At 33.8% G+C, this 27955-nt stretch overlaps 1 protein-coding gene across 4 annotated transcripts in view; it reads left to right on the top strand.

Annotated features, from left to right (window-relative positions):
* Positions 1-27955, top strand: part of LOC125059628 (solute carrier organic anion transporter family member 74D) — a 73637-nt gene that overhangs the window by 22877 nt on the left and 22805 nt on the right. For 2 of the 4 annotated variants that reach the window (XM_047664129.1, XM_047664128.1), the window contains one exon: positions 21469-22184. In XM_047664129.1, coding sequence (XP_047520085.1) covers positions 21539-22184 — 646 coding nt within the window. In that variant the 5' untranslated portion in view covers positions 21469-21538. Of the gene's footprint in view, positions 1-20685; positions 20708-21146; positions 21400-21468; positions 22185-27955 lie in introns of those variants that run through there. The other 2 variants (XM_047664131.1, XM_047664127.1) reach the window with 2 other exon arrangements.

The raw sequence follows: 27955 nt of genomic DNA on the forward strand, positions 1-27955 counted from the left end.
CGGTCTCCTGTGATGTCGACTAACCTTTTAGCTATTTGGAATTGAGTATTCCAATTCGAAAAACACATAATTGTGTCACGAAATGTCTTAAGGAATAATTTTGTGTGTGGGTGTGTGATTCACATGGCTTTGAACTTGCTCCTGGGTTCGGCTAGGTTTGACGTACTTGCCTTGAAAAAATATAGGATCTTAGTGGCATACCCGCTCGAAAGACATAAAATATCGAATTCCAATCGGAGAACGTGCTTTAATTATCAGTTAAATGCTATGCTAATAAATTAAATGGGTAAGCTTTATTGTAGACAATAAAATTTTTATATTCAAATCCACCTTTGATATAAAAATATATGACGTCGTTAATACGCTAAAGAACTTGCCTTTCAAGTTGTACTAAAGCACTCTCCTAAACACTAAGATAATGTAAATCGGCCTTAAGGGACGTTTAATATAACTTTCGAGAGTCAAATTCCAATGAGTTACCACCACCACCAATTTTCTGACAGTAATTTCCTTCACCGTACTAGTAGTAGTATAAGAAAATATTAGTGCACAGTCGACTCTACTTAGACATAACATTTATTACCAACAACACACACATAATAACAATAATCAAAGAAAACAAAATATATAATGAGAGTTAACTAAAAAAAAAAATTTTTTTCCCTTAAAGAACAAGGTTCCATTTAAGTGTGTAAAGCGTGTGTGCTGTGGCTGTAATTGACCCTGGCTCATGCTGAGGAGCGTACTGTTCCACAGCGCTGGTCATTCTACCACAGCAGCTAGTTTGCGCTTCAGTCGCAAAAAAGAAAAATAATGTAATGTTACGTAGTAGAAAAAAAAATTAGTAATAGTTAGTAGTGTAAGTAATGAAGTCTTATATACAACTTATGTAAAAGTGTATAATTGTTAAGAAATAGATAAATAGCCTAGCGGTCTTATTAAGTGGCAGCAGCTAGGTGAGGGGTACCGGGTTCGATTCCCGGTTCGAGGGCAAGTTTTAATTTAATTTAAATTTGTTCTCGGCCTTTGGGAGGGTTGTGCGGTACCGGGCGAGTGCCTAAACCGTACATGGAGGACACGGTCGAATTTCTAAAGGCAAGCACGAATTATAAAAAAATCTATACTTGACGCTGGTTAATGCACAAATCGTGCCAGAGCCATAAAAAATAAAAAAAATATAGATAAATAAATATTTTTGGGCTATACTGTTTCACGTAAAAATGCATTCTGAATGTCAGCTGTCAGGTTCATTACCCGGGAGAACAATGAAACTGTTGTGAAGGTTTAGGTTCACAACCTGACTCGATCCTGTTTTTAAAGTTAGGTTAACGGACTCAATGCCGGCAGGTTTTATAGCCAATAAAAGGAGTAAGACGCGCTATGAAGGGCTTTATAGCTTGTATAATTTATCGCACCATTTAAACGCTAAATTGTAACGGTGTTATAAGATCTAATCAAGTTAAGCGAATAATCTGGTTGAATTTGGAAAATCTATGTATTGACAATCTGCATAAAGTCTAAGTATGTCTAAAACAATATATTTTTAAAATATTTTTGAAGGTATACTTGTTAGGGGAAAATGATGAGAGTAATTTTTTACGATGCGCGCGCACACCGTCACAAAAAACCGACACCCGCACACCGTCACAAAACACTATAAAGTTAGCATATTCAACATTTTAAAATAAAAAATGTCTTTTTGTAATTATGTAGAAAACTTTTTTGTTTTGTGATATTTAAATAAATTTTATTTAACTATGTAATGCGTTATAATAAAACTTTCAATGTATTGAATAACATACAATAATGTTTTTTTCTACTAACGTAGAATAAAAATTTTATCTTTTTTATTTTGAAAAGATTTTTATCTTGTTACGCCAAAGAAGTATAACTTCTAACGCGTGTAAGTACACACACATTTTTTATTATTTGAGACATTATTAACGTTGAATCTTACTCTAAATGCGTGGTTAGACCAACTAAATTCTCAAGTTCTAGAATAGTCTTAATAGATGATGACCAACCATTGGAGTAGACAGGATGTTACAATTTTATGAGATATTCACGGGTAGATCGGAAGGAATGTTCTCATTGTGAATCTTATTTAAAATAGGAAGTAAATTGTATGCAAAAAAAAAATTATGTTGCCCAGTTATCATGTTTATTTTGAGTACCTATAAAATATCTTAATTAGGTATGACATGGGGTTGATCGTAGAGGGGTGAATTAAGGGTTGTAAGTATTTTTGTATGCTGTATCATACAAAAAATTACACAAAAAAAATACTATTTTTTTTTGGGTTTGAGACCCCTTATCTCTTAGGGATTTGAAAGATATATAGTAGGCGATTCTCAGACTTACTGAAAATGCATAAATCATAAGAATCGGTCTACCCGTTTCGGAGGAGTATGGGAAAATTGTGACACGAGAATTTTATATATATATTAGACTAGCCGTTTCGCGCCCGCTTTGCTGGACGAATTAAAATAAATTTTATGTTTCATTATTTTATTTTTTTTCATATTTTTATTATTCTTCTTTTTAACTTCCCGCTAAGAAAATTGAAATATTTCGAAAATCGAGTTTTTAACAGATGTTGACGTTTAAAGGTTCTAGGAAGCCTCCCCGAATGTTTCCGCGGTGAAGTCCGTATGGATAAATTTTCATAAAAGTAAAACAGCAATAAAAAAATGAAGGAACGTTGGAATTTAATATATATTTAATAAATAGCCATAAACCATCTAGGAAAAATTTCGCATCGAATGGTGGTAGTTTCATGTCGATACGATCAGTGGTTTAGGCGTGATTGAGCCTCAAACGAAGACCATTTTCATTATATATATATTAGATTATGTATTATAGCTTTATAGAACAATATTTGTTTTTTGTTAACGTAACGAACAACAATAAGATTAGATTGTTTCAAATCTTAAGGATTTAATATCGAGTACATATTATGAGATACATTTTAAAAAAACTGAACGAATGGTGTGGTTTATTATTCTGAATTTAATTTTGGTTTTATACAGTGCACTAAATGTGATTCGATAAGCATCGATGTCGCGCAGTAAGTGCATTACGGGCGGCCAATTAAACTTTTATGTTATCTTTTGTTATTTTGTTTGACAATTAATTAAACTGAGCGATGAGTGTGAAAATAATTTATTCATTTGGAAAATTGTATAGTGAAAGTTATATATGATAAATAAAATGAATATCTGCATACCGAAAGTAAAAGTCACTTTCGGCATCTCAAACAAATGAAAGTAATACACCGGACTAGCTTGTATTAGTTTCGCTCTCCAGTCTCACTGCTGCGTTTCTTGTTTCCATAAATTATAACTTTTACGAAATTGTGAAAATGATTTTTGGATAACGATATAGTTTGGTCAAGAATTCGTAAATCACCATTAGATTTGTATAGTAGTATGGTTATTCTCCTATAACGCGGTCGCGTGTTCGTATAACGCGATTTCCGTCCCCAAAAAACGCGTTTTCCTCCCCCCTATAACTCGGAGATTTCTCAAGTTATAGTGTGAAATTTATAATGATTTGTCCATAATTAGTTTTGCGTACCTTTGCACATGTTTCAATTGTGTTGTTATAAAATAAAATTAATTAACTTTATTAAATTCGTGTTCATAGGTTTTGAATTGTTCAAAAAAATGGTTTTACGAGAATACTCCTACAACTCGATTTCCTATAACGCGGTAGACTCGGACTCGAATGGGTTTTAATGTATATTCGAGTGTTCTAATTGTATCATGTCCATGCGCTTTTAAGTATTCCGTACAAATATCTATTGTTAATATTCCATAACATTTTTCTACTGTCCGTGCTTAGGCTTGGAAAAGCTTTTGTGTTTATGTACTTACAAAATATACATTTATATTGAATTTTCATCGTCGGCCAATATAAGTAATTGTTTTGTCGTAAATCGATGTTGCTTCAAACCGGAGAAGCAACATCGATTTACGGTTCAAAAAATATATATATATCCATATATATATATATTTTTTTTAAAAGACAATTCACACCAATTGACCTAGTCCCATCCTAAGCCGGTGAAGCTTGTGTTATGGGTACTAGGCAACGGAATTACATAGATATTATAGATAGATAGATAGACATATAAATAGTACATATTTAAACACCCAAGACCTAAGGACAACACCAAATGCTCATCACATCGATGTTCGTCTCAGCCGGGGATCGAACCCGGGACCCATGGATACGCAGTCAGGGTTACTAACCACTACCCCAATGAGTCGTCAGATATATTGTTGCAGTAAACTGTTGAAGTTGTATTTTATTTGTCGATCTAACAAAAGCACCTGGTTATTGAAGGTGAAATTGGTGTCATCAACGGTTGCCAAAGTAAAAGTGTTCCGAAATAAAGTCGCGAAATTACATCGCGATTTCCCCGTATCGGGGGCGATGATGTGGGTCGTATAACAGCTTTAACTGATATTTGTTTTTTTTTGGAACAATTCAGGGTCAACTTTCAAAATGAATTCATGGCCAGTCAAGTGTAAGTACATGGTTTTTTTCAATGACGCTCGCTTTATGAGGTCTATATTTGGAACAATTGTTGCGGCCTACATCTCACAACTGTTTTATATATCTTAGATAATAAATGGGCTTGTTAATCTAGTTTTGCTCACTAATTAAAAGCTACATAAATAATATTTTTTTATACATATGTCTTCACTAAGACATCATCAACGATCTAGCTTAACTAATAGCGCTAGCGCTAGCGCTATTATAGATTAATCTAGCGCAACTTAAGACTAATAAGTAATTTAAGTCTAACCTAATTTACTAATAAGGATATTTAACATAAGAAAGTGTCCAATAATACTACTTACAGTCTCTATTAAAGGGAAGACACTCTGTTCTTGTGTTTTATTTTTTGTTATAAATAATAATAACAATAATATAGCCTTTATTGCTGTAATCTTTTCTTAATATATATAAATTAAGTGTCACGTTGTTTGTCCGCTATGGACAGTTTGAACTAACTTAAAAGATAGGATAGCTTACACCTTCACTTATACCCGTATTATTATTTTATTTCGAGTTATTTATTTATTATTTGACAGTCACAATTCTAACATGGCGCTGTGTTGAAAGTACCAACTTTTCACATAAGCTACAATTTAATGGCATAACCACCAAAAAAGCACGGTGGTCCCCATGGCTGGTGTTCTCCTACCGTTTCCCTTGAATAGTTTGCTACTATGTAATATAACAAAAACTTTAGCCACAGCAAAGCTTGGCCGAGTCTGCTAGTTACTTATAAATGTGAAATACTAAAAAAATCACACTAAAAATAAAAAATAAATACTGATAACTAATCGGCAAGCCGGTTGATTTCTGTTATACAGCTTGTCCTTGGACATATGCATACAACGACAAAATAAATGTGGTTTAAGCTGAAACATGACGGTCACATTTCAAAATTTTTCGTAAAATTTAATTTAGTTCCTTATTTGGGCGATTTGTGTGGTTCTTAATTTCTGTCTTGTACTTGATGTACAATCTTCTTTGAAAATTTCTTGGGTTATTTCAATGGGTTTGTTTATTTTGCTAATTTATGTAATCAGTCGGCATTCCTTGTCTTTAATGTATGGGGTCTTTTATTTATGTTTCCGTACTTTATTGAACTTAATTTAAGTAACTGGCCTTCCAAAGAACATACCTCTTATTACTTACATTGACTCAACAAGTTGAGTGATGTAGCATAGCCAATATTTAATATGCATAATTTGTACTGCGTAGTGGAAACCAGTTGTTTTGCGTCGTCATGTAATATTATCTTTTCGTATCCAATCAAACATAAAATATTCAATAATTGGTATTTACTTGTGTGTCTCATTGATGTCCTTTCATGACTTAAATAATTGCATTCGGAATATACCTAGTCAGTTGGTAAACAAACGCATAGATTTTTACGCTTCCCATTTCAAATGGTCCTTTAGTTTAGCACAGATCAACAAAAACTATAACCAATAGTGTATAGATCAACTTACTTTACTAGTATCGCTCCATTAAAAATTTGCCTTCAAGTTAAAGTATATCGTACAGTGATTATCAAATAACATATCTATGTCTCCCCTCTGAAAACAGTTGATGGTCCGAGAGCTGGCACCAATTTTTGGGCAGGTATTTGAGGCAAGCTGAAAACTTGTCACATACCTCTCCTATTATATTCCAACACGGAATTGCAGACCTGGCTGGTGAGTAGCGGGACAAAATCAACCCCTACATTTTTAAAAATATTAATTTTTTTTCTCCAAAAATATATTTGAGGCAATACGCAATTTATATATGTTGCAGTGTAATACTTATTAAATACGAAAAAAAATAAGCCAGACAATTTAATCGGGGCTTTAACATTACCAGACGCGTGCAAACATTTTTTGCAAAAAATTATAAAAAATGTTTTTGAGGCAGCTTGAAATTTTAATGGAGTGTTATTTATAACTATAAAATAAGATTCCCAAAAAGACAGATCATTTCGGTAGGGCTTTCTACCTGCCAGGCGATCAAACAAATAATGGATGGGTACGGGCCTGTACTACTATAGACAAGCTGTAGTGAGAGAGAGAGCGCATATCGACAGCTGTCTTCGTTCTGGCTTGCCGCGTTACTATTGGCTCTAGCGAGGCCACGTGACTTACAATAACCCATGAGGTTTTTAGTTAGAATTTCGGAGTCGTTATTTTCAGTCGTATTATTCTACTAATGGTATTACACGTTTTAAAACTCAAATAATTAGAAAATGTCTAGTGAAAAGTTAGTTTGTGTTATTTGTAAAAAAAATGATGCTAAAGTGATTGCTTTTGTGGAGAAAACTCTCAAAAAAAGTCAGGAGGTGTTAAAGATCCGTAAACATCATGGGTTAAAATATAATGATATTGTTTTGCCAGTGATTCCTAACCTTTCAGATGGTTATCACACAAGTTGTTATAAGAATTTTATAGCTTTGATGAAAAAATATATTGAAAATACTGTGATTGAATCCAATGTTTATACTCTTACAAAAGGTTTGTATTAATTTAATTATTTTTCAAGCAATACATACTGATAAAGCATTTACAGCACTAAGTTTATCAGTTTTCTTACTGACATAATAAAATGTTCAGTATATTTTTATCATTATTCTATCTTTTACCTGTATAGTTCAATACAATAACTCTGACATACTGACATAATAACAATAACTACCTGCTCGTATTCTAAGGGTCACTCAAAAACTGTTGGAAGTTATTTTAAAATAGAATTTTTCAACTTACTTATATTTCATATATAACTAAAGGTACTTCTTGCTTAAGTAAAAATAAATTTCTTGTGATAGGCATAAAATTAATAAATTTTAATAGTTTATTTTTTCCCAATGAATAAAGACCATTTTTATTTCATGTTTTTTTGGCCTAATGAACATCTCATTTAATTAATATAAATCTAATGATTTTTAGTATTAACAAAAATTTAAATAATATTTTTAAAAAAAATTTTATTACAGACAATTTATTATCCGACAATTCATACACAGCAGAACCAACTACAACACTCCAGCCATCTACATCTACAGTTGAACCAGCAACATTAAAACCCCAGCCATCGACATCTCTACTTCAGCCATGTACATCCATACCAGAAGCTTATGTTAGTGATAATAATGAAGACAACGTCACTGATACGTCAAATACACTTGTAGATATCGATGTTGATAATAATTCCGAGCTCAATAAAAAAAATTGTATTTTTTGTGACAAAAACTCTAAGAAATATCAAGGACAACGACAACCGCTTTCTGAATTGGATAAAGATGGCTTAATTAAATCCTTAGAAAAGTATAAAACATTTATCCAAGAGACAGAAACCTTACCAAAAATACGAAATTCGAAAACGGTATATAATCATCGCATATATCAAATATTTAAACAATTCATTACGTTTAAATTCGCATTAAAATTGGAAAAATAACTAATTTTTTAAGATATAAAAGAAATCACAAAAATATGTCCCTTTAACGTCCATAAATCAATACAATCACTTTTATGCTAAATGTATTTAGTACAAATTCAGAAAATTTTATATTTTTTACTCCGAAATTCTAGAAACCTCATGGGTTATTGTAAGTCACGTGGCCTCGCTAGAGCCAATAGTAACGCGGCAAGCCAGAACGAAGACAGCTGTCGATATGCGCTCTCTCTCACACTACAGCTTGTCTATAGTAGTACAGGCCCGTACCCATCCATTATTTGTTTGATCGCCTGGCAGGTAGAAAGCCCTACCGAAATGATCTGTCTTTTTGGGAATCTTATTTTATAGTTATAAATAACACTCCATTAAAATTTCAAGCTGCCTCAAAAACATTTTTTATAATTTTTTGCTAAAAATGTTTGCACGCGTCTGGTAATGTTAAAGCCCCGATTAAATTGTCTGGCTTATTTTTTTCGTATTTATTAAGTATTACACTGCAACATATATAAATTGCGTATTGCCTCAAATATATTTTTGGAGAAAAAAAAATAATATTTTTAAAAATGTAGGGGTTGATTTTGCCCCGCTACTCACCAGCCAGGTCTGCAATTCCGTGTTGGAATATAATAGGAGAGGTATGTGACAAGTTTTCAGCTTGCCTCAAATACCTGCCCAAAAATTGGTGCCAGCTCTCCTACTATGAATAGAAGAACGAGTTCGTTGATTTCTGATCCGCTGATAACCTTATAATCGTGACTGACAGTGGAAAGTATTTGAACCGTATATTGATAAAAATTATTGACACAGGATGTTTGTTAGCAAATTAAAAGTTATCAAGAGCTACTCAACGGCGGTTTTAGCCCCATAGAGAATGAATAGTAAAAGCTTATACATATAAATTTTTCATGGGAAATGCTTTAACAGACTCATTTTTTTTTTAAGACTATTCACACCAATTGACCTAGTCCCATGCTAAGCTGGTGAAGCTTGTATTATGGGTACTAGACAACGGATATACATACATATTATAGATAGAAATACATATTTAAACACCCAAGACCTAAGCACAACACCAAATGCTCATCACATCGATGTTCGTCTAAGACGGGGATCGAACCCGGAACCCATGGATTTGCAGTCAGGGGTACTAACCACTAGACCAATGAGTCGTCACTCTCAAATAACATTCCAGTTTAGGCACTGGAATACCAGTGTGTACAAAAAAAGACTGAAGTGGCATATGTAGGTAGAGCTTAAAAGCTTTACAAGTTCCACAACACCTCCGTTTACTTTGAATCCTCCACAAACATTGGTAGACTTCCTACACGAATGTTAAACAAAACGAAATACGAATCACCATATGCGGCTAATGGAAGAAACAACAAAAACCTCATGACACTTAGCTTTTAACCTTGACTCAAATGGAAAGATAAGGGTACAAACGACTATTTTTATCACAATTCCTCAAGACTGTGTAGCTGCGGAGATGTTTGATTTTATTTTTATACTCGAAAAATAGGGGAGCTATAAGTAACATGATAAAACGTCAGGAATACAGGCATCTGTTTTCGCTTTTGCAGTTCCGTGTTGTACTATAATTTGTTTGACGAGTTAATAAGGAATACTTTTTTCTAATTGAACAAAAATGTATTCTGTTTTGTGTTAGAGAATTTGACGTGCGAATACAATTAAAGATGTTATGTTAATATTGAAATTGAATAAGACCTATCCAGAGGTTTGGGATACCTATTTACTATCAATACTACATAAAAATAAAAATAAATCAGTGGCGCTACAACCTCTTTAGGTCTCAGATTTCTGCATCTGTTTCATGATCATTTTTAAATCTAATAGGCAAGTAGGTGATCAGCCTCCAGTGCCTGACACACGCCGTCGACTTTTTGGGTCTAAGACATGTCGGTTTCCTCACGGTGTTTTCCTTCACCGTTCGAGCGAATGTTAAATGCGCACATAGAAATAAAGTCCATTGGTGCACAGCCGGGGATTGAACCTACGATCTCAGGTATGAGAGTCGCATGCTGAAGCCACTAGGCCAACACTGCTCTTATCACATCAATAATACATACAGATTTATATTTTTAAACGCGAATGTCGTTCTGAACCGGCCCTCACCCACTTAATGCAGTACGCGCTTCGTTTTTTAATGAGATTTATACTTAGCTATCGCGGCTGTGCAAATATAAGAGTAAAAGAAAATTTAATTTATTGATGTTCCAGGAAGATTGTTCGGCATTTTTATTGAGAACAGAAATATAGCACTTGTTTCTAGGTCAATATTCGATGCTTAAATTCAAAGATCTATAGCATATCTCAAGCATATTACAAATTAGATGATTATATTCAAGATAAGAATGCTTGGAAACATGCTGGTCCTGCTCCATAGGACAATCATAGAGCCTGGACAAAATCAAATTGGTTGCTGATTTTTTGCTTTAACATATTTTTGTTATTATTATTATTATTTTTTTAAATTTATAATGCTACAAATGTAATTATTATTTTTTTGTATCTCACACACTGTTTTGTTGTGTTTTTTTAATATTTTTATTACTCTTTGATGTTAATATACTACGGTTTCGATATTTGTAAATATGTGAGGAACATGTATACTAACTTTTTTAGTATAGTAGTTTATTCTAAGAGTACATTGTCTTCACATATAATTATTTAACAAATGTAACAAAATATTGTAAACCTATTTTAAAAGAGTAAGTGTGGAGTTTCTTGCCCATTCTTCTCCACACGAAACTACCTTTTGGAAGGGGCAACTAGAATCTTCTTTATATTTTTTTTTGACGTTCAAAAGTGCCATTTTAGATGGTCTAATTGAAATAAATGATTTGACTTTGACTTTGACTATAGATCGGAAGTCCGAAGGCGTATCTGACATGATCACCGCCCCTATAGGCCGAATTTCATGAGTACTTTCACCGTCAATTGAGGGCAATTTAACAGCTGCAAATGCGAACATAGTAATATAATTTGTGGGGCTTCTCGCTTGTATGTTTTGACACAATTATCTTTACACGCGGTACTGTACTACTTTATATGGCAAACCGTAATCTATAGTTAATTAAACCAATAAATCAAGACGTTTTGATCCTTTTAGATGTAGGTTTTAAATGTTTTAAAATAAATTATCACAAGTACTGTTTGGATTACATCGATAGTAGATTTCAGTCATCGCGATTTAATTGTTTGTTTCAATTGGTCTTCTAAATTTTCATTTCATATTTGAATTAATATTACCTTCAGTTGTAGCATTTGTTACGATACATTCGTTAACGGATTGATTCGCTGACTGATATATATAGTATAAGATCCCGCTATACAACGACCTTCACCGAGATGCTTATTTAATGAAACTTATTTTATATTTAATTTAATATGTCAATAAATATAATCCATATGGGTTGCCTAGCAAATTTCAGTCCAGAGTATGTTTAATTAATATTAAAAAAAAAAAGTTTTTTATAATTTGCATGTAGTAAATTTTTTGAACTTTTTTCAATCAATATTTTTAATCAGGGTAGTATTATATATGTATCACTATAACCTTCTTTTATACTAAAGATGTATATGTACTTTAGTGTCACATAAAAAATATACACATAAATAATTAATTGATTAAAAACAACCTAACGTTTGCATATTCTATGGGCTTCATACTTTCGATTGGTATAGAATTTATCTAATAATCATACCGGTGAAATGTTTAAAAAAATATTTTTTTTTTAATATTAATTAAAATACTCTGGACTGAAATTTGCTAGGCAACCCATATGGATTATATTTATTGACATATTAAATTAAATATAAAATAAGTTTCATTAAATAAGCATCTCGGTGAAGGTCGTTGTATAGCGGGATCTTAGACCAATAGCTTCTTCATTTAACACCTACTTTAAACAATAAGTAGAGGTGAATATGTCAAATTGGTATTTGTGTCGCAGATCGTTAATGAATCATATGTGTAATTTGTTCGTCTCTTTGTGAAAGGATTCACCGTTTTGTGTGGTACTTCACAGGTCATCAAAGCTGTTAACCTAAGTTCTGAAGTTTACAAAAAGGCCACATCTGTAGGCATGAGATAAACAATGTCAAGGGCTGGTTATGTCATGTTGTGCAAGCTGTGTTGATCACGTTCCGTTAGGCGCTATAAAGATTTCTTATCACAGCTTACATCATTATTAAATCTAGGCGACCAGTCGACAGTTTAGTATGCATAATTTAAAATTCATAATATTCAGTAATTTCCCAATAGAACGAGGCTTTTAGTGCACGATTAATTTTAAGTTTTATGTACTTGTGGTGTGCAACGTTTTCCTTAATATTTCTCTTCATCGATGATTTATGTTTATGCTATAATATATAAAAATAAAATAAATATTTGGTACTTGCTTTTCATCTGACGGTTAAGGGTTACTGGTGTCTTGGTGGCAGCTCCTTACAAACATTGTGTAAAAATAACTTGGGGATTAAAAATAGTGGCGGAGAGTTTATTGCCAGTTCTCTTCCGTTCTACGCCCTTAATTTGAGAACTGGCAGTAAATTAGAAGCATATAATATGTATTTCTTTTTTGACGTTCATAATTGTACATTGTGTTACCTATATGAATAAATAATATTGACTTTGTATTTTTCTAATGTCATACACAGTCGAAAGCTATTGTAAAATTTTAACAGCCACGGATTGGATGCTATAAGCTAAAATTGTCTACAATTTTAAGTAATTAATAATATGCCTAATATATGATAAGGTGTATAAAAAACTGCAAAACTCTGATAAAAAAAGATTCATGGCCCTCCTGTCAAATGATGTTTTACGTAGGTATTGCATTTTGATTACTTGTTACATGTAAATTCGATCGTTTATTTCTTAACGCGTATTAAATATCGATTTGAGGTTGCGGTTACGTTGGCTTGTCTATTTTGACTTGGATCATGTTTCCATTAAAAAGGAACTTCAAAGACTTATACAATATTCTCAACTTACTCAAGGATGTTATGACTTTTCGTGGCGTATTGAAAGGGATTGCTTTATAGAACTGTTTTGGTGACGCACTATTAAATCAGACTTAAGTAGATAGATTCTTTATTCATATGATCATATAAGGGAGCGTTCAAGTATTACGTAACGTATTTTGGGAGGGGTGGGGGGTCCTTTTGTAAAACGTTACGATGCGGGGCGGGGATTAAATTACGCGTTATTGTTAATATTTTTTTCGACTTACACCACATAATAGTAACTAAAGAGTCACTAGGTGGTCACGAAACGTTTTACTATACTTGGGTACAGTACTGTACCTTGGTACTGAATAACGTTACGGCGAGTTACATGGGGGGGGGTCAATAATCTCCAAAAATTGCGTTACGTAATACTTGAACGCTCCCTAATATATCGACCTGGATATGAAGGATATTGGGATGAATTTTAACATAGTAACAATGGTCTATTAGAACACTTGACCTACCGTGTGTAGGATGAACTAATAACCCAATAAAAACTTGATTTAGTATTATTTGATATATTTCCTTAAAAGGAATTGGACGTATAATTAAATACATATATTATATAAATTTAGTTAAATTACAGTTGACCAAACTTGTTTCTCTCGAAAAGGCCTACATTACAAGAGAAAGTTTTTTGAATAGATCAGTTGTAAAGACTCGGTCCAGCATTGTATGTATAACGATAGATAGTTATTAGTTCAATTATAAGATTAAAATGTTGAATAAAAATCAAAAATTGACAAATCTATATGGTATAGGTAAAGCGACAGAGAGGTAACATAGTGACTGTAGTATAACAATTATTCACAAATGTTTATTGCGTAATTTAGATTTTTAATTTTTTTTTATTGGACAGTTCACACCAATTGACCTAGTCCCATGCTAAGCTGGTGAAGCTTGTGTTATGGGTACTAGGCAATGGATATACATACATATTATAGATAAATAGACATATAAATACATATTTAAACACCCAAGACCTAAGCACAACACCAAATGCTCATCACATCGATGTTTGTCTCAGCCGGGGATCGAACCCGGGACCCATGGATTCGCAGTCAGGGGTACTAACCACTAGACCAATGAGTCGTCTAAAATATTTTAAATGTCTATGATAATACAATTATCTGTTGTTAATTTTACTTAAACACAAAATATCTGTATTCATATAGTTAAACAAGTACACTTATGAACGTCAAAAAGAAGTTAAATTAATTGTAAATTTACATTAACCACCAGTTCGCAAGTCAAGGGCGTAGAGCGGGCAAGAAGAACTGGCAAGAAACTTAGAGAAATTTGAGATTTTTCTACGGGATGTTGTCTATGACTAAAGCTGTGGCTCTTTCGATGGTCTAGAATTGGTTATGCATTTATAAATAAGCTTAGTTAATAATCGTTATAAATTTATTAAAATTTTCTATGAAACCGGCTCTATCGCGTGATTATCAGAATATTTGCAAATCAAATTAACTTCAGATCGAATAACAATCTACAAATGAATTAATCTCCACGATTTGCACGTAATGATAAAACATTATGTAACTATTACTTGCACATGCGATTGTGGGGAATTTGCCCACGAAAACCCAATTTTTCTTGGTGAGTTCTGGCACTCAGTTGTATATAAATCCATGTTAACTTCAATACCTCTTTTAATCTTAATTAGATTTAATCTTGTGAAAAGCTATATTTCTGGCTGATCGCGATTTCCTTTAAACAAATCAGTATAATTTTATTGAATGCCCTAATACCTGGAAGGAAAGTTAGAGCTGAATTTTGTGTCAGATAGATGATGTATCTATAATATAAACGGTCGAAAGGCTGAATATTTTTAAGGCCGCGTATTTTAGCTTTATTTGTAGAATATAGGGGAACAATCACTTTATTTATAATGAACTAGCCCGTTACAATCCGAGTCGAAACAGGAAATGCGTAATTTAAAACATCTAAAAGTGTATTTAAGCTTTTTTTTTAATTTTTATTGGGTGATCATAGAGCAATAGCTGAATGCCTATTCAAAGGACGGCGCAACGTTAATTAATATTTCGTACAGATAGTAAAAAAGAGTCGATATGCGCTCCTAGTTAGACTGTATGTATTCATAAAATATTCAACTAAGACTCAACTCTGAATGTTCCCCTGGTGGTACCAGATTATCTGTTATGAAAATAGGATCTTCATTCATAACTGAAATCTTTTTAAGAGATATGATATCTTTGTTCCAAAATTATTTTATGAGTGCAGTGTAGTATTGTAATTTTCAAAAAAGTTAAATTTTTGAATTCATCCGCTTTTAACATTTAGAAAAATTTGTTTCATAGATGAAGGTGAATTATTAACTAATGTTTTATTTAACTAAAAAAACATGCAAATAAAGTGATTATAGATGATGTTATCTCTTCAATATTTCGTTTAGTAACAAATTCTGTCTTATCACTGCTATAAGTTGTGGCGCATACAATTATAATGTGCCCACTCACCTTGACCGAGCGTCCTCTCACATCGTCAACAACTATCATATAATGGTTATAGCCACTTGTTTTTTAGTCATCTAATGTGTGTATTACGACTGGTATGGAGGAGTGATGGCAGGACAATTTGGGGTTGATCGCCTACCAACTACTACCTACTCGCAATATATTTATGAAAATATTATGTATGTATACAAAAATAGTGATAAGTTTAATAGAATAGAACATACGCACAATGTTAATACTCGGAACAAACGCAGGCTGCAATTTCCCCGTACTAGACTATCTAAAGATAGTAATTCTTTTTTGAGAAAAGGGATACTCTTCTTTAATAAAATCGCAGAGGCTCTTATATATTATTTAATAAATGTATTAAAGAAAAGGCTTATTATAAAGTTAACGATTATCTAGTTGATAAAAAGGCCCGGGACTAGTACTAGACAAGCTGCTTCTAATTAATTTGCGATATTTGTTTTAAAATAAGTGTTGTTTAAGGATTTGCTATTTTAAAGAGTACGGAGAGTTTTTTACGCCGGATTTTTCTCTCGGCCTACACCCTCTGTCTTGTTTGCCGATGAGTACGTGTTAATAACGGGGAATAAGTGATACCTGTATCTTATGTTCCATAATAAACATACCCGTTGGTCTGACTGCACTGAGACAAGCTGAGCATGGAGTGGTGTGAAGGCAGCAATATATATTGGTTAGAGCTCAGATAGGCACGACCTTCAGTAATTTAGAAAAATAATGTGTCTATTTCATATGATTACTATCCAAAGTTAGTTATGGCGAGTTTAAGACTTGGTACTGAATGACTAATACATAAAATAATACGACGACGATTATGAAAATAAGGGTTGTATGTATTTTTGTATGCTGTATCATAAAAAAAAATTGCGTTGGACACCCCTTATATCTTAGGGGTTTGAAAGATAGATAGTAGCCGATTCTCAGACTTACTGAATATGCATAAAAAATTCATAAGAATCGGTCGAGCCGTTTCAGAGGAGTATGGGAACGAACATTGTGACACGAGAATTTTATATATTAGATACATAAGATATATATGCATGATTAAATTCGCGCGTGCAACTGTGTAGTGTCATGTTGCTAAATTTATGAGTCTCCCCGTCCAATTATTCTCTTTTCGTGTTCAAGGACTTGATTTTTTTCTGGAACTACTAAGCGACGACATTATTATTTACGTTTTTCATTCTTAGAATTCATTCTTACAAATAAATTAAGCAAATATTTTTAATTAATGTCTATATATTATAAAAAGGACAGATTTCATTTGTTTCCAATGGCTAAACATAATGTAAAGGTACATTATCAGTGAGTATCATGTAGATGTAGAAGTCGAAGTACATGGAGAGAAATTGGCTCTGTCAAAAATCAATCTGGAACTGTTTCGGAAAGACACCCTTTGTATGGCAATTAAAGTTCCCAATAAATTACCAAAGGAATTAAAAGATCTTCCGACTAGGGTCTTTAAAAAGCGACTTATATTAAATTATTATTAGTGTAAGAAAAAATTTACTATTCAATAAATTATTATTTGCGTGAGACACTGTACTTGATATAAATTTAATAAAGTATGGTATGTACGATACAAATAATATAAGAATTGACTTTGACTAATAATGTAAAATGTAAAATTCCTTAAGACAAATTTGCGCGCCATTGTGTGTGGCAGAATATGCGAACTTGCGATTGTACCACCTTAACATACCATATTCTTGCAATAAATAAATTATTATTATTATAACAACACTAGGATGAAAAGGGAGCAGTGTTGGTCGTGAGTTTGAATCCGGGATGTCACAAACCTAAAAAACTACACGTGTCTAAGAAACTTGTCAACACGAACTGTCATTTTCATACAAAATTAGTTTTCGATTTTCTACAAGGCATCTTAACTAAGCACAATGAACACCTACTTGCCTAATAAATAAGAAATAATAGAAAGAAAGAGAATTTATTCGGTCCTACATTACAAAAAACTAATTTATACAATTTATATTGTATTATTATTCAGGGACTCCATTTGACCCCAACACTGATATTATGCAGTCCCTTGGGTGTAGCGCACTGGCAAATGTGATAATAAAAAAGGAAAACCAATATAATATAGTATGCATTCAAATGCATTTACAGAAGTCCATTTATATTTTATGAACTAACATTGAGAGATGAGTTTCTTATGCCTAATCCGCTTTACTTTATAACTTACTGACTTGACAATGTTTTATGATTTTTATATTCAATCTGTACTAACATTTTAAAATGAATACATTGAATTATATATTGTGTCACTAGCGGACCCCACAGACCTGCATGATATTTCAAGCGATTAGGATATTAAACAAAGTAGTACCACCTGCAGCGCCATCTGCCGGGCTGATTTGTGAATCTAAACCATCCAGGGCTCCACCCAAACGCATATAAAAATCACACATACAGTAGAATTATATATGTAAGCTATACTATCTTTAAAGTTAGATCAAATTGCACACGGTGTGCAAATTTTCTGTTAAGTAGTTTAGGAGTCCATAGCGGACTTATATATATATATAAGTCCGCTATGGACTATATATATATTATATATAATCATAATATACTGTATATAATATATTGTAGCGCCACTTATTTATGAATATTCCTTAAATTTGTAACTAAACCAGTCTAAAATATATTAGCATTTCTTTTAATCTGACTTCAGATTATTTTACAGCGTGTACATGTAAGCGAAGTTTTTTTATTGAAGTCCGAGAAATGACTAATTTTTCCATTTGTAATTTAAATCTTAAAATGCAGATGTGGGTTGTTTTTTTTAGTTTATTTAAATGCATATTTGGCAGTGTCTTTTTGCGTTGAACACACGGACAAATTTTGATGTGGGTTGACGTTGAAGATTAAGCGTTGCGTGTTTTGGAATTATATTAAGCAGTTGTTAAATTAACATTTATATATTTTATATTGGTTTTAATTCTGTGCACATACACGTAATAAATTAACTAAAGTATCTAATAAAGAAAACAAAAATAAAGTGCGTGCGTACACATGACAGAAGTGAAACTTCTTATAATTATAACTAAGGTAAAAAGCTCCAATAGGTGATCATGTACTAGTATATAATCACTCATAGTATTTGTATATCTATATTCACGCTGTTTAGACACTGTATACGAGCTAATGATAATAAAAAAAAATAAAAAATCTGCGTGTACTGCACAAGACGTTATGCGACATAATTGCCATCTAAAGTTCTAATATGTTTAGTATATAACTACTAAACGAATACATCAACCAATAGCGTGTATTTTTTCTCGATCTCCCTTACTCTATCTCTCTCTCAATCTTTCTCACTATGGCTCTCTCCCACCTCTCGCTCCATGGCTATTTGCTTCATGCTACGTTCGCCCTTTCTCACACTCTCTCAATCGGTGTCAAAACGCTGCACATCTTCGTGACGCCTATATTATTATTATTATTGCGTTTCATCCGTAAAAACTTAAAAAAAAAATAAGGATTTCATTTGTTTTTTTCGATTTAACTTAGGAACAAATAGAAATATTGGTGTTTTAATGTTTGTATAAATGCGGATTTCTTTTCAATTTTTCCAATCTCTGTTTATTTTACTGGCTTAGATTGTTTATAAGATATTATTTTCATTGCCTTCCAATTAAATTAAAATATGCGTTTCAAGCCCTACAAGACACCAATTACCGTGGCTTAGTAACAAAATTGGGTATGTATGTATGTACGTATGTATGGGTTAAGGTAGACTGTTCACCTGCTTGCCAAAAGATACTTGCCTATAATGAATGTGTAAATTACCGTAAGACCTTCTTTATTACCGGCTTCAAAAAACCAGGTTTACTTATTCATTTACACATAGGGTCTCTATCTAACAACCTTTGCAATAATGTTTGTCAGGCGACATATTCCTGGCGGAGAATGCAAGGGTTTTTTTTTAATACTGTATTATCTACAGGTGTATTTGAATATATATTTATTTAGAAGAAACGAAATAATAAGAAATATGATTGTTATTGCTGTAAGCGTTTATTATATTAACCTACACAATCTGTGCCAAGATGAAAGAGAAATTTAATTAAAGCATAAATTAGAGATTCCTAATGATTCGTTTGTTTTACCTTTTAATATTCGAAATTATTTAGCGTTTTCCTCTTGAAACTTTCTATATGTTTTTATTATTTATATTGTAATTTTATTTATTTATTTGTACAACTAACATACATATTATAAAACAAAATACTAAGATTACATAGATAAACGATATATTTGAAACAAAAAACATAAGTAAGTACATTATTAAACAAAAAGAAAAAAAATTAAAGGATTCTGAAATTTTACATTAAGGACAATTAATACTATTTCAAAGAAAAAACTAAATTCTTTTTTGTTAATTATTTATGCACTTCTTGTACTTTATCGTCTGTTGGTGTTTCTTTTTTATTGTTCCATATAGGAGTTGCCTGGAAGAAATCGCTTGTTAGCGATAAGGCCGTCCGTTGCCTAATAACTTATGTAACCTGGGTAACGAAGTGTAAATAAATAAATAAATTATTACTGCTAAACAAAGTCAAAGTCCTCGAATTAATTTTAACAATATTCAGGTTTTAATTTTGAATTAAATTTATAGAAACCTCAAAAATCAAACCATTTTTTGGATGTATTACAATGCCCAACACTAGATAATGACCGAATAAAACCTAAAGTTATAAAAGTAATTATTTAAAATCACATTCAAATTTTGTTTTGATGTCATAATTGCTAAAAATGTGCAACAGTTTTTTTGTGATACCCAATGGTTTTAATGATACACGATCGCAGAGGACGTATAGGATTGTACAGTCATGCCTCCGATATCTGTTGGCATAATTTAACAAGTGTTACCAAGGCTATCAAACTAGAGCTTGATGTGTTAAATAGGGCATTCTGTTTAAGGTTGTCAGGCCAGTAACCCGCTCAACAAGTGGCCGGCCTATTCGCTCCGCGCCCATTATCAACGCGATAAGAATATATTGATAACCCGTGCATTGCATGTCATAACTCACTATCAGAGAATGCAGTTACACATATCGGCTCACGAAACTGCGAAAAATTCGCCAGCGATTAGTATTATCTGTGCGATAGTCCAGTCAAGACTTAGACCACCAGTGTCACTGGTCAACGCCCCGGTGGTGAGTTTCGCCAGTCCTGTTACTCGCACCACACATTCACATTAATATTCCGCACCGGTAATTGCGAACTTAGCTGTTGATTCCTGACGGTTGACGCATCGTTGTCCACATTACTTTATCATACAATTTTGCCCTCATTAAATATTTATAGATTTACGATCGCCGTGCACGTTTTGAATGAGCGCCAGATTAAAAAACAGTTTCCAACTTCATCTACATTTGAATTGTATGTAAAATGTAAATAGTAAAGACATGCTCGACACAAAGACATTCCGCAGACGGGGCGAGAGGGAATCTCGCGAGGAGGGCGACGAACAGACGGCTTTCATCGTGAGTGAGCGCATACGGTGTAAAAAACGGATAGGCGGCCAATAAAAACCCTGTGGGGAGATGTCGAGGGGCGGGTGCTGTGCGCTCGGCTGCAAGACGCAAGTGCACGCTGCAGTCTCTCGGCGCCGGGCTGGGTGCGCGCACGCAGCTTTACATCCCTCAATCGCTCACCAGTTCCTATCGAAAGCATGCGCTTGAGTCGCTTCGGGTGCGACGAAGAAGTTTTCCGTATCGCTTATCAACATTCCTTGTCTCCCCGTTATCAGAAAGCTTTCAGCGAGCTTCGCGTGTATTTTGTTTCCGCTCAGTCGATTGCGTCGCGCTAAGGGTTGTTCAGACTAGTCGTGGTCAAGCGATATGACGTGAGTCTATACAATTACAAAAATATTGTTTTCGAACTATTTTGTTGAACTGTTTTTCATTTGTTGCAGGGCACCGGTTGTTGTAACTGTACCAGCGGGTGGGGAGGGTCCCAACGGCCTTGCACCCCAGGAAGACGCTATGAAAGGCGTGGAGGCCACACCAGAGGAACAAGAACGGTTAGCTTCCGGAAATAATAATGGCTCCCTCGACTGCAAACTTCCGCCCACCCAGCCTCGCTCCGTGTTTCACTCGACTCACGTGTTCATGCTGGTTTTCCTCTCGGGTTGGGTGTTGCAGGGCATGTTCCTCACTTATTTCGTGAGTGTGACGACGACAGTTGAGAAGCTGTATAAGGTGGAATCAAAAACGACAGGGATTCTACTGTCTGCGACGGAAATTGGACAAATATGCACAGCGTTATTTTTGACTTACTTAGCTGGCCGTGGACACAGGCCGAGATGGATTGGTTGCATGATGATCGTTCTAGCAATAGGAGTTATTGGATGTGTGGTACCTCATATACTGTATGGGACGCAGTTGATGGACGTACATTTGGACTCGCATCGAGCTGAAGCTGCGCCCGTGTGCAATGACAATTCGTCGACAGCTTGCGATGCAGCTTATATGAAAAGTACTGCTGCTCGATCCTCTATAACAGCGGTAGTGATTCCCTGGCTCTTCGTGTGTCTCCTGGTGGTTGGAGTGGGCCAGACTGGGATAGCAACGCTTGGCATACCCTATGTTGATGACAACGTCGGCAGCAGACAATCTCCTCTGTATATGGGTAAGTCAATTACAATGTAAACTCTTTATAACGACATTTGTTATAACGACAATCTCTGTGAAACGTAAAATAAGTTAAATTTGAAAATGTAAGAAACATTTTCATATCTAGACATCAACAACATACTTAAGTGTTATTGTTTTTATAATCAGCTTACGAAACTAAGCTTTTGAGGTGCCGAAATTTCTAAGAACAGAGAGGAAGACACTTGAGGTCATAAACAGCCGTCTCGCCTTTATTGTTAATTGTATTGACACGTGTGCCATTATTCTTAGATTACATTGCTTGTAGGAAATTTTGGTTACTAAACGCACCATCGCTACCTATCTATTATATAATATATAAATTATTGTAATTGGTTAAATTAGATTTTTTTTATTGTCGTTCCATATAACGAAACTCTCTATAACGACAATGCTCGGTCCCTTGAAATTCGTTATAAAAACTTTACACTGTGTATCGTAACATTATGTTAGTTTTAAAGAGAATTGAATATAATAACATCACCGTTTCATGATAGTAATTTAAAGCTGTTCGCTTGCATTTTACTCTCACTAATCACCGATGCGTGCGAGAGAAACGATTATGTCAATTCTTCACAATTGACATAATGGGGAGCCTATGCCCTTACAGGATAAGCTCATTACTTTTACTTTAGATACTTAATAGGTCATTTCTCATTTTATTGCATACGCCATTTAAGATAAGACGGCGTTGCCATGTTTAAATTTCTTGCCAGACAAGACAATTTTTACTCAATCAGTGCTTCATATGGATATTTTATTTCATTGCAAGCGAGATTTAACGATTCTCTGTAATACGTTGTCTTAGTAAGTTTTGAGAAGTACATGTACATAAAAGTAAATAAAAAAGTAAATAATTTCGATGTATCGATGCGGATGGCTATTGTTTCTTTGAAACGAGTTTCGTTGGGGCGTCGCGCTCGGTGCACTGCAATGTAAACTTACAATGTAATAAATCTAGCCCGTGTTTTTTCAAACGAAATACGATACTGCTGTTTGTATAGTTTAACAAACTAAATAAAGAAATAATTTAGCGCCTGGCAGAATATTTGCTGTATACCGAGGTGCTGTCATAACCTGAAATTTCAGTTGTAATTGCTTCAAATTATCTCAAAAGATATGTTGAGCATATGCGTAATAAGAAGGGAGATTTAAGCCCAATATCAAGAAAAGTTAGTTGCTACTTTTCACTAGATGGCGTTGATAGTCGAATGAAACGCGCTAGCGTTTCACCTTTATACAGCAGTAAGTACTTATTGATTTGTCTTTCAACTACTTAGTCTTACATATCTAAATCTACTTAAAAATTTTTGCAAAGCAATATTTGATTATTGCTTATAAATTCGTTTTTGTCAGCACTAGTTAGTCCTGTAGCAGTTTGTTATGAAATTTTTTTTATTTTTATAACTTATCTGTTAACTACTAATAGGGATGTGACATTCTGCATAAAAAAATCGATTTTTTATTAATTGATTTTTTTCTAATTTTGGAATTAATTTCAAAATAAACTCCCTAAATATTTTGTTTTTGATGGTTTTTTTTTAAATAAAAATAAACAATACAAATTAAAGTTTAAGAATAACCAAATTCGAAATTAACTTAATCTCGTTTTGATAGATTTTAGGTGAATTTGATAAATGCTGAGTGTATGCCTTTTCAGTAGCACATTGCAGTATTTTTGTTTTTGTTACTGTCTTTTTAATAGTATATAATCTTGTGCTGTTGGATAAATTTATTTTACTTTTAAATTATAGTGTTCCATTCAAACTTGAGTAAAATTAACTGGTTTTATCATCCTTTCGATGTTTTACAAAAAAAAAAACATATCGAGTATATTATCAATACATCTTCAAAGAATCGGATTCATATATCGCATTGTAAACATCGATGTATATCGAATATACCTAATAGTTCGAGGTCCGGGTTATAAAAGACCAGACAAATGTCGGGAGGTGGCAGATGAAAAATCGACTATGATTGATTTTCATTTATAAAAATAATCGATTATTTTAAATTTAAAAATCGCGTAAAAAAATTCGATTTTAATAGATTTTTTTAATAATCGATTCTTTTTTCACATCCCTAACTACTAAAATCATGAATTTCTCTAGTCTATGGATTACTGGGTCTAACTTTAATAACATTGGATAATCTTAATATATATAAATTACGTGTCACGTTGTTTGTTATGGACTCCTAAACTACCGAACCGACATCAATCAAATTTGCACACCGTGTGTAGTTTGACCCAACTTAAAAGATAGGATAGCTTACATCTCAATTTATACCCGTAATATTATTTCATTGCAAAATATTTGTTTATTATTTTACAGTCACAATTCTAACAGATGGCGCTGTGTTGAAAGTACCAACGTTTCAAATAAGCTACAATTTAATGGCATAACCACCAAAAAAGCATGGTGGATTGGTGTTCACCTGCCGTTTCTCTTGAATAGTTTACTAATATGTAATATAACAAAAATCTTAGCCACAGCAACGCTTGGCCGAGTCTACTAGTCTTAATATATACATATATGAATTACGTGTCACGTTGTTTGTCCGCTATGGACTCGTAAACTACCGAACCGATATCAATCAAATGTGCACACCGTGTGCAGTTTGATCTAACTTAAAAGATAGGATAGCTTACATCTCAATTTATACCCACGATGTTATTTAATTGCAAAATATTTGTTATTATTTGATACAATTCTAACAGATGGCGCTAAGTTAAAAGTACCAACGTTTCACATAAGCTACAATTTAATGGCATAGTCATCAAAAAAGCATGGGTGGTCTCCATGACTGGTGTTCTCCTACCGTTTCCCTTGAATAGTTTGCTACTATGTAATATAACAAAAACCACAGCAACGCTTGGCCGGTCTGCTAGTATTATATATATTTTATTCTAAGAAGCCTTTTCTTCAGTGTTTTGAAATCGGGTAATAACTAATAAGCTGAATTGAAATAATAAGAAAATTAAAAATTGAGTCTTCTATAAAGAATAATAAAACCTAGACCAACTAGTTAAAATCAAAGGCAAATTAAAACGCAACTTAATTTTTGGAGGAGATGCAAACGCAAAAAGTGTCTGGTGGGGCAGCTCCGTAATTGATGAAAGGGGAGAAGATATGGCTGCAACACTGGAGCAATTAGAAATGCAAATTTTAAATCAGGGAAACACCCCCACATATTATACCATACGAGCCAATAAACAATATACCAGTTTTATAGACGTAACGGCTTGCACATTAGATATGTTACAAAAAGTTGAAAATTGGCAAGTAAATCAAGACTTAATTAGCTCTGACCACAATACTATTACCTTTACAATAAAACAGAAAATAACAAAGAATAACACAGAATTAAAAACAACAAGGATATATTATACTAAAAAAGCTAACTGGACTAATTTTCTAGAGAAAACCGGTCAGTTACTTTTGGAAAATAGAATAAATCAACAAAACGTAGATAATATAACCGATAAAACAGAGTTAGAAGACATTATAGCAACATATATATAAATATTATAACAGAAACCAGTAATGCCTGCATACCTAAAATAAAAAATAAATCACTCCCTACCATACCGTGGTGGACCAAAGAACTGGCAAACCTTAAACGGATAATGGTGACTAAAAAGCGTAGGATTCGATGCGCTGCCGCGGTTCGAAGACAGAAAGTGATAAAAGAATATCTAGAGGCTAAGGATATATATGAGAGAAAAGCAAAAAAAGCACAGATTAATAGTTGGAAAGAGTACTGTGAAAAACAGGATAAAGAAGGAGTTTGGAAGGGGATATATAAAATTATAAATAAAACCACTGAGAGGCATGAAGATCTACCGCTAAATAATTAAGGTAAAACTCTATGTTCAAGGGAGTCGGCTGAGCTACTAGCAGAGGTTTTTTATCCGCGTGATCAAGAAGAAGACGATGATCAGGAACATAAGTAACAAGACAGCTCGCTGAAACAGTAAATGAACAGGACCATGATGACAACCATGATCCTCCATTTACTATTACTGAACTCAACATGGTGATTGGTAGCTTTGACTGCAATAAGCACCTGGATCAGATGGCCTCACTCTCGATATTTGTTCACGAGCTATCCTGCGGGATCCGGGAGTGTTCCTATCAATGGCAAACAAATGTCTAGAACTTGGATACTTCCCGAAACTATGGAAAGTCGCAACAGTAGTGGTTCTCAGGAAACCTGGTAAGGATCACGAGTCCAAAGTCCTATAGACCAATAGGTCTTCTGCCCGTGATGGGTAAAATCCTAGAAAAATTGCTTGTGTATAGATTGAAATGGCATGTGATACCTAAACTAAGCCATCGTCAATACGTATTTATGCCACAAAAGAGCACAGAAGACTCCCTCTACGACCTTATGGGCTATATACGAGACCAAATAAATAAGAAAAAACTGATAACGATAGTTTCCTTGGACATAGAGGGCGCTTTTGACAGTGCCTGGTGGCCAATGATACGGGTTCAGCTGGCTAAACTAAAGGTCCCGATTAACTTGAGAAAGCTAATAGATAGCTACCTAAAAGATCGAAAGCTTCAGCTAAAATATGCGGGAGAGGAGGTCAATAGAAATACATCGAAAGATGCGTTCAGGGATCCATAGGTGGCCCTATACTCTGGAACCTACTTTTGGATCCATTGCTGCAAGAAATGGAAAAAAAGGGGTACTATTGTCAAGCCTTTGCAGACGACGTCATCATGGTGTTTGTCGGAGAATCAGCATTTGAAATAGAACGAAATGCTAATGCTGCTCTTGCCTATGTAATAGATTGGGGTACCAAAAACAGACTCAGATTTGCTCCACAAAAAACACAAGCTATGATTATAACAAAAAAAAAAAAATATGACAAACCACATTTGAATATGGGCGGAGTGTCCGTGAAACTATCAGATGAAATAAAAATACTTGGTTTGACTCTCGATGCTAAATGGACCTTTAATAAACATATCTCCAATATATGCAGGAAAGCAACAAATATTTACAAACAATTAGCAAGGGCGGCGAGAATTGGCTGGTGTTTACACCGAGATGTAATTCATATTATTTAAACAGCAGTCATCGAGCCGATAATCTTATACGCGGCAGCAGTCTGGGCTCCAGCCACTAAAAAGCTAGGAATTAGGAAGCAATTAAATTCAGTACAACGAGGCTTCGCGCTGAAGCTCTACAGAGCTTACCGAACCGTATCACTGAATGCCAGCTTGATCCTCGCTGGACTATTGCCCTTAGACCTTAGAATCCAGGAGGCCGCTGTGCTATACGAAGCAAAGAGAGGATTATTTCAGTCTGAATTGGAAGGTGACCTGGAGCAAAGAGTATCGTGGAGTATTCCTCACCACTCCAAAGAACCTGATATCAAATTTATAGCCTATAGAGAACAAGAGGGTCCTAGAACAGATGCACCGGCAGTAAAGATATAGACGGAAGTAAAGTAGACGAATTGGTCGGTGCCAGCATTTCCTTATGGAAAAATGGTGCCGAATTTGAGACTTTTAAATTGAAACTATCTTCATGCTGTTCCGTGTATCAAGCAGAACTAGTGGCTATTCTTAAAGCGACTCAAAGGATCCTTTGTCACCCAGAAACAACCACGCCGTATATAGTGACTCCCGAAGTGCACTCGAAAGTGTTGCGTCCAATTTGTCAAAAATGTATTAACAATAGACGCAAGTCTCATTTCTAAAAAAAAAAAACAAAAAAGCAAAAAAAAACTTA

Source organism: Pieris napi, chromosome 20, assembly GCF_905475465.1.
Source record: "Pieris napi chromosome 20, ilPieNapi1.2, whole genome shotgun sequence".
Classification (NCBI taxonomy): domain Eukaryota; kingdom Metazoa; phylum Arthropoda; class Insecta; order Lepidoptera; family Pieridae; genus Pieris; species Pieris napi.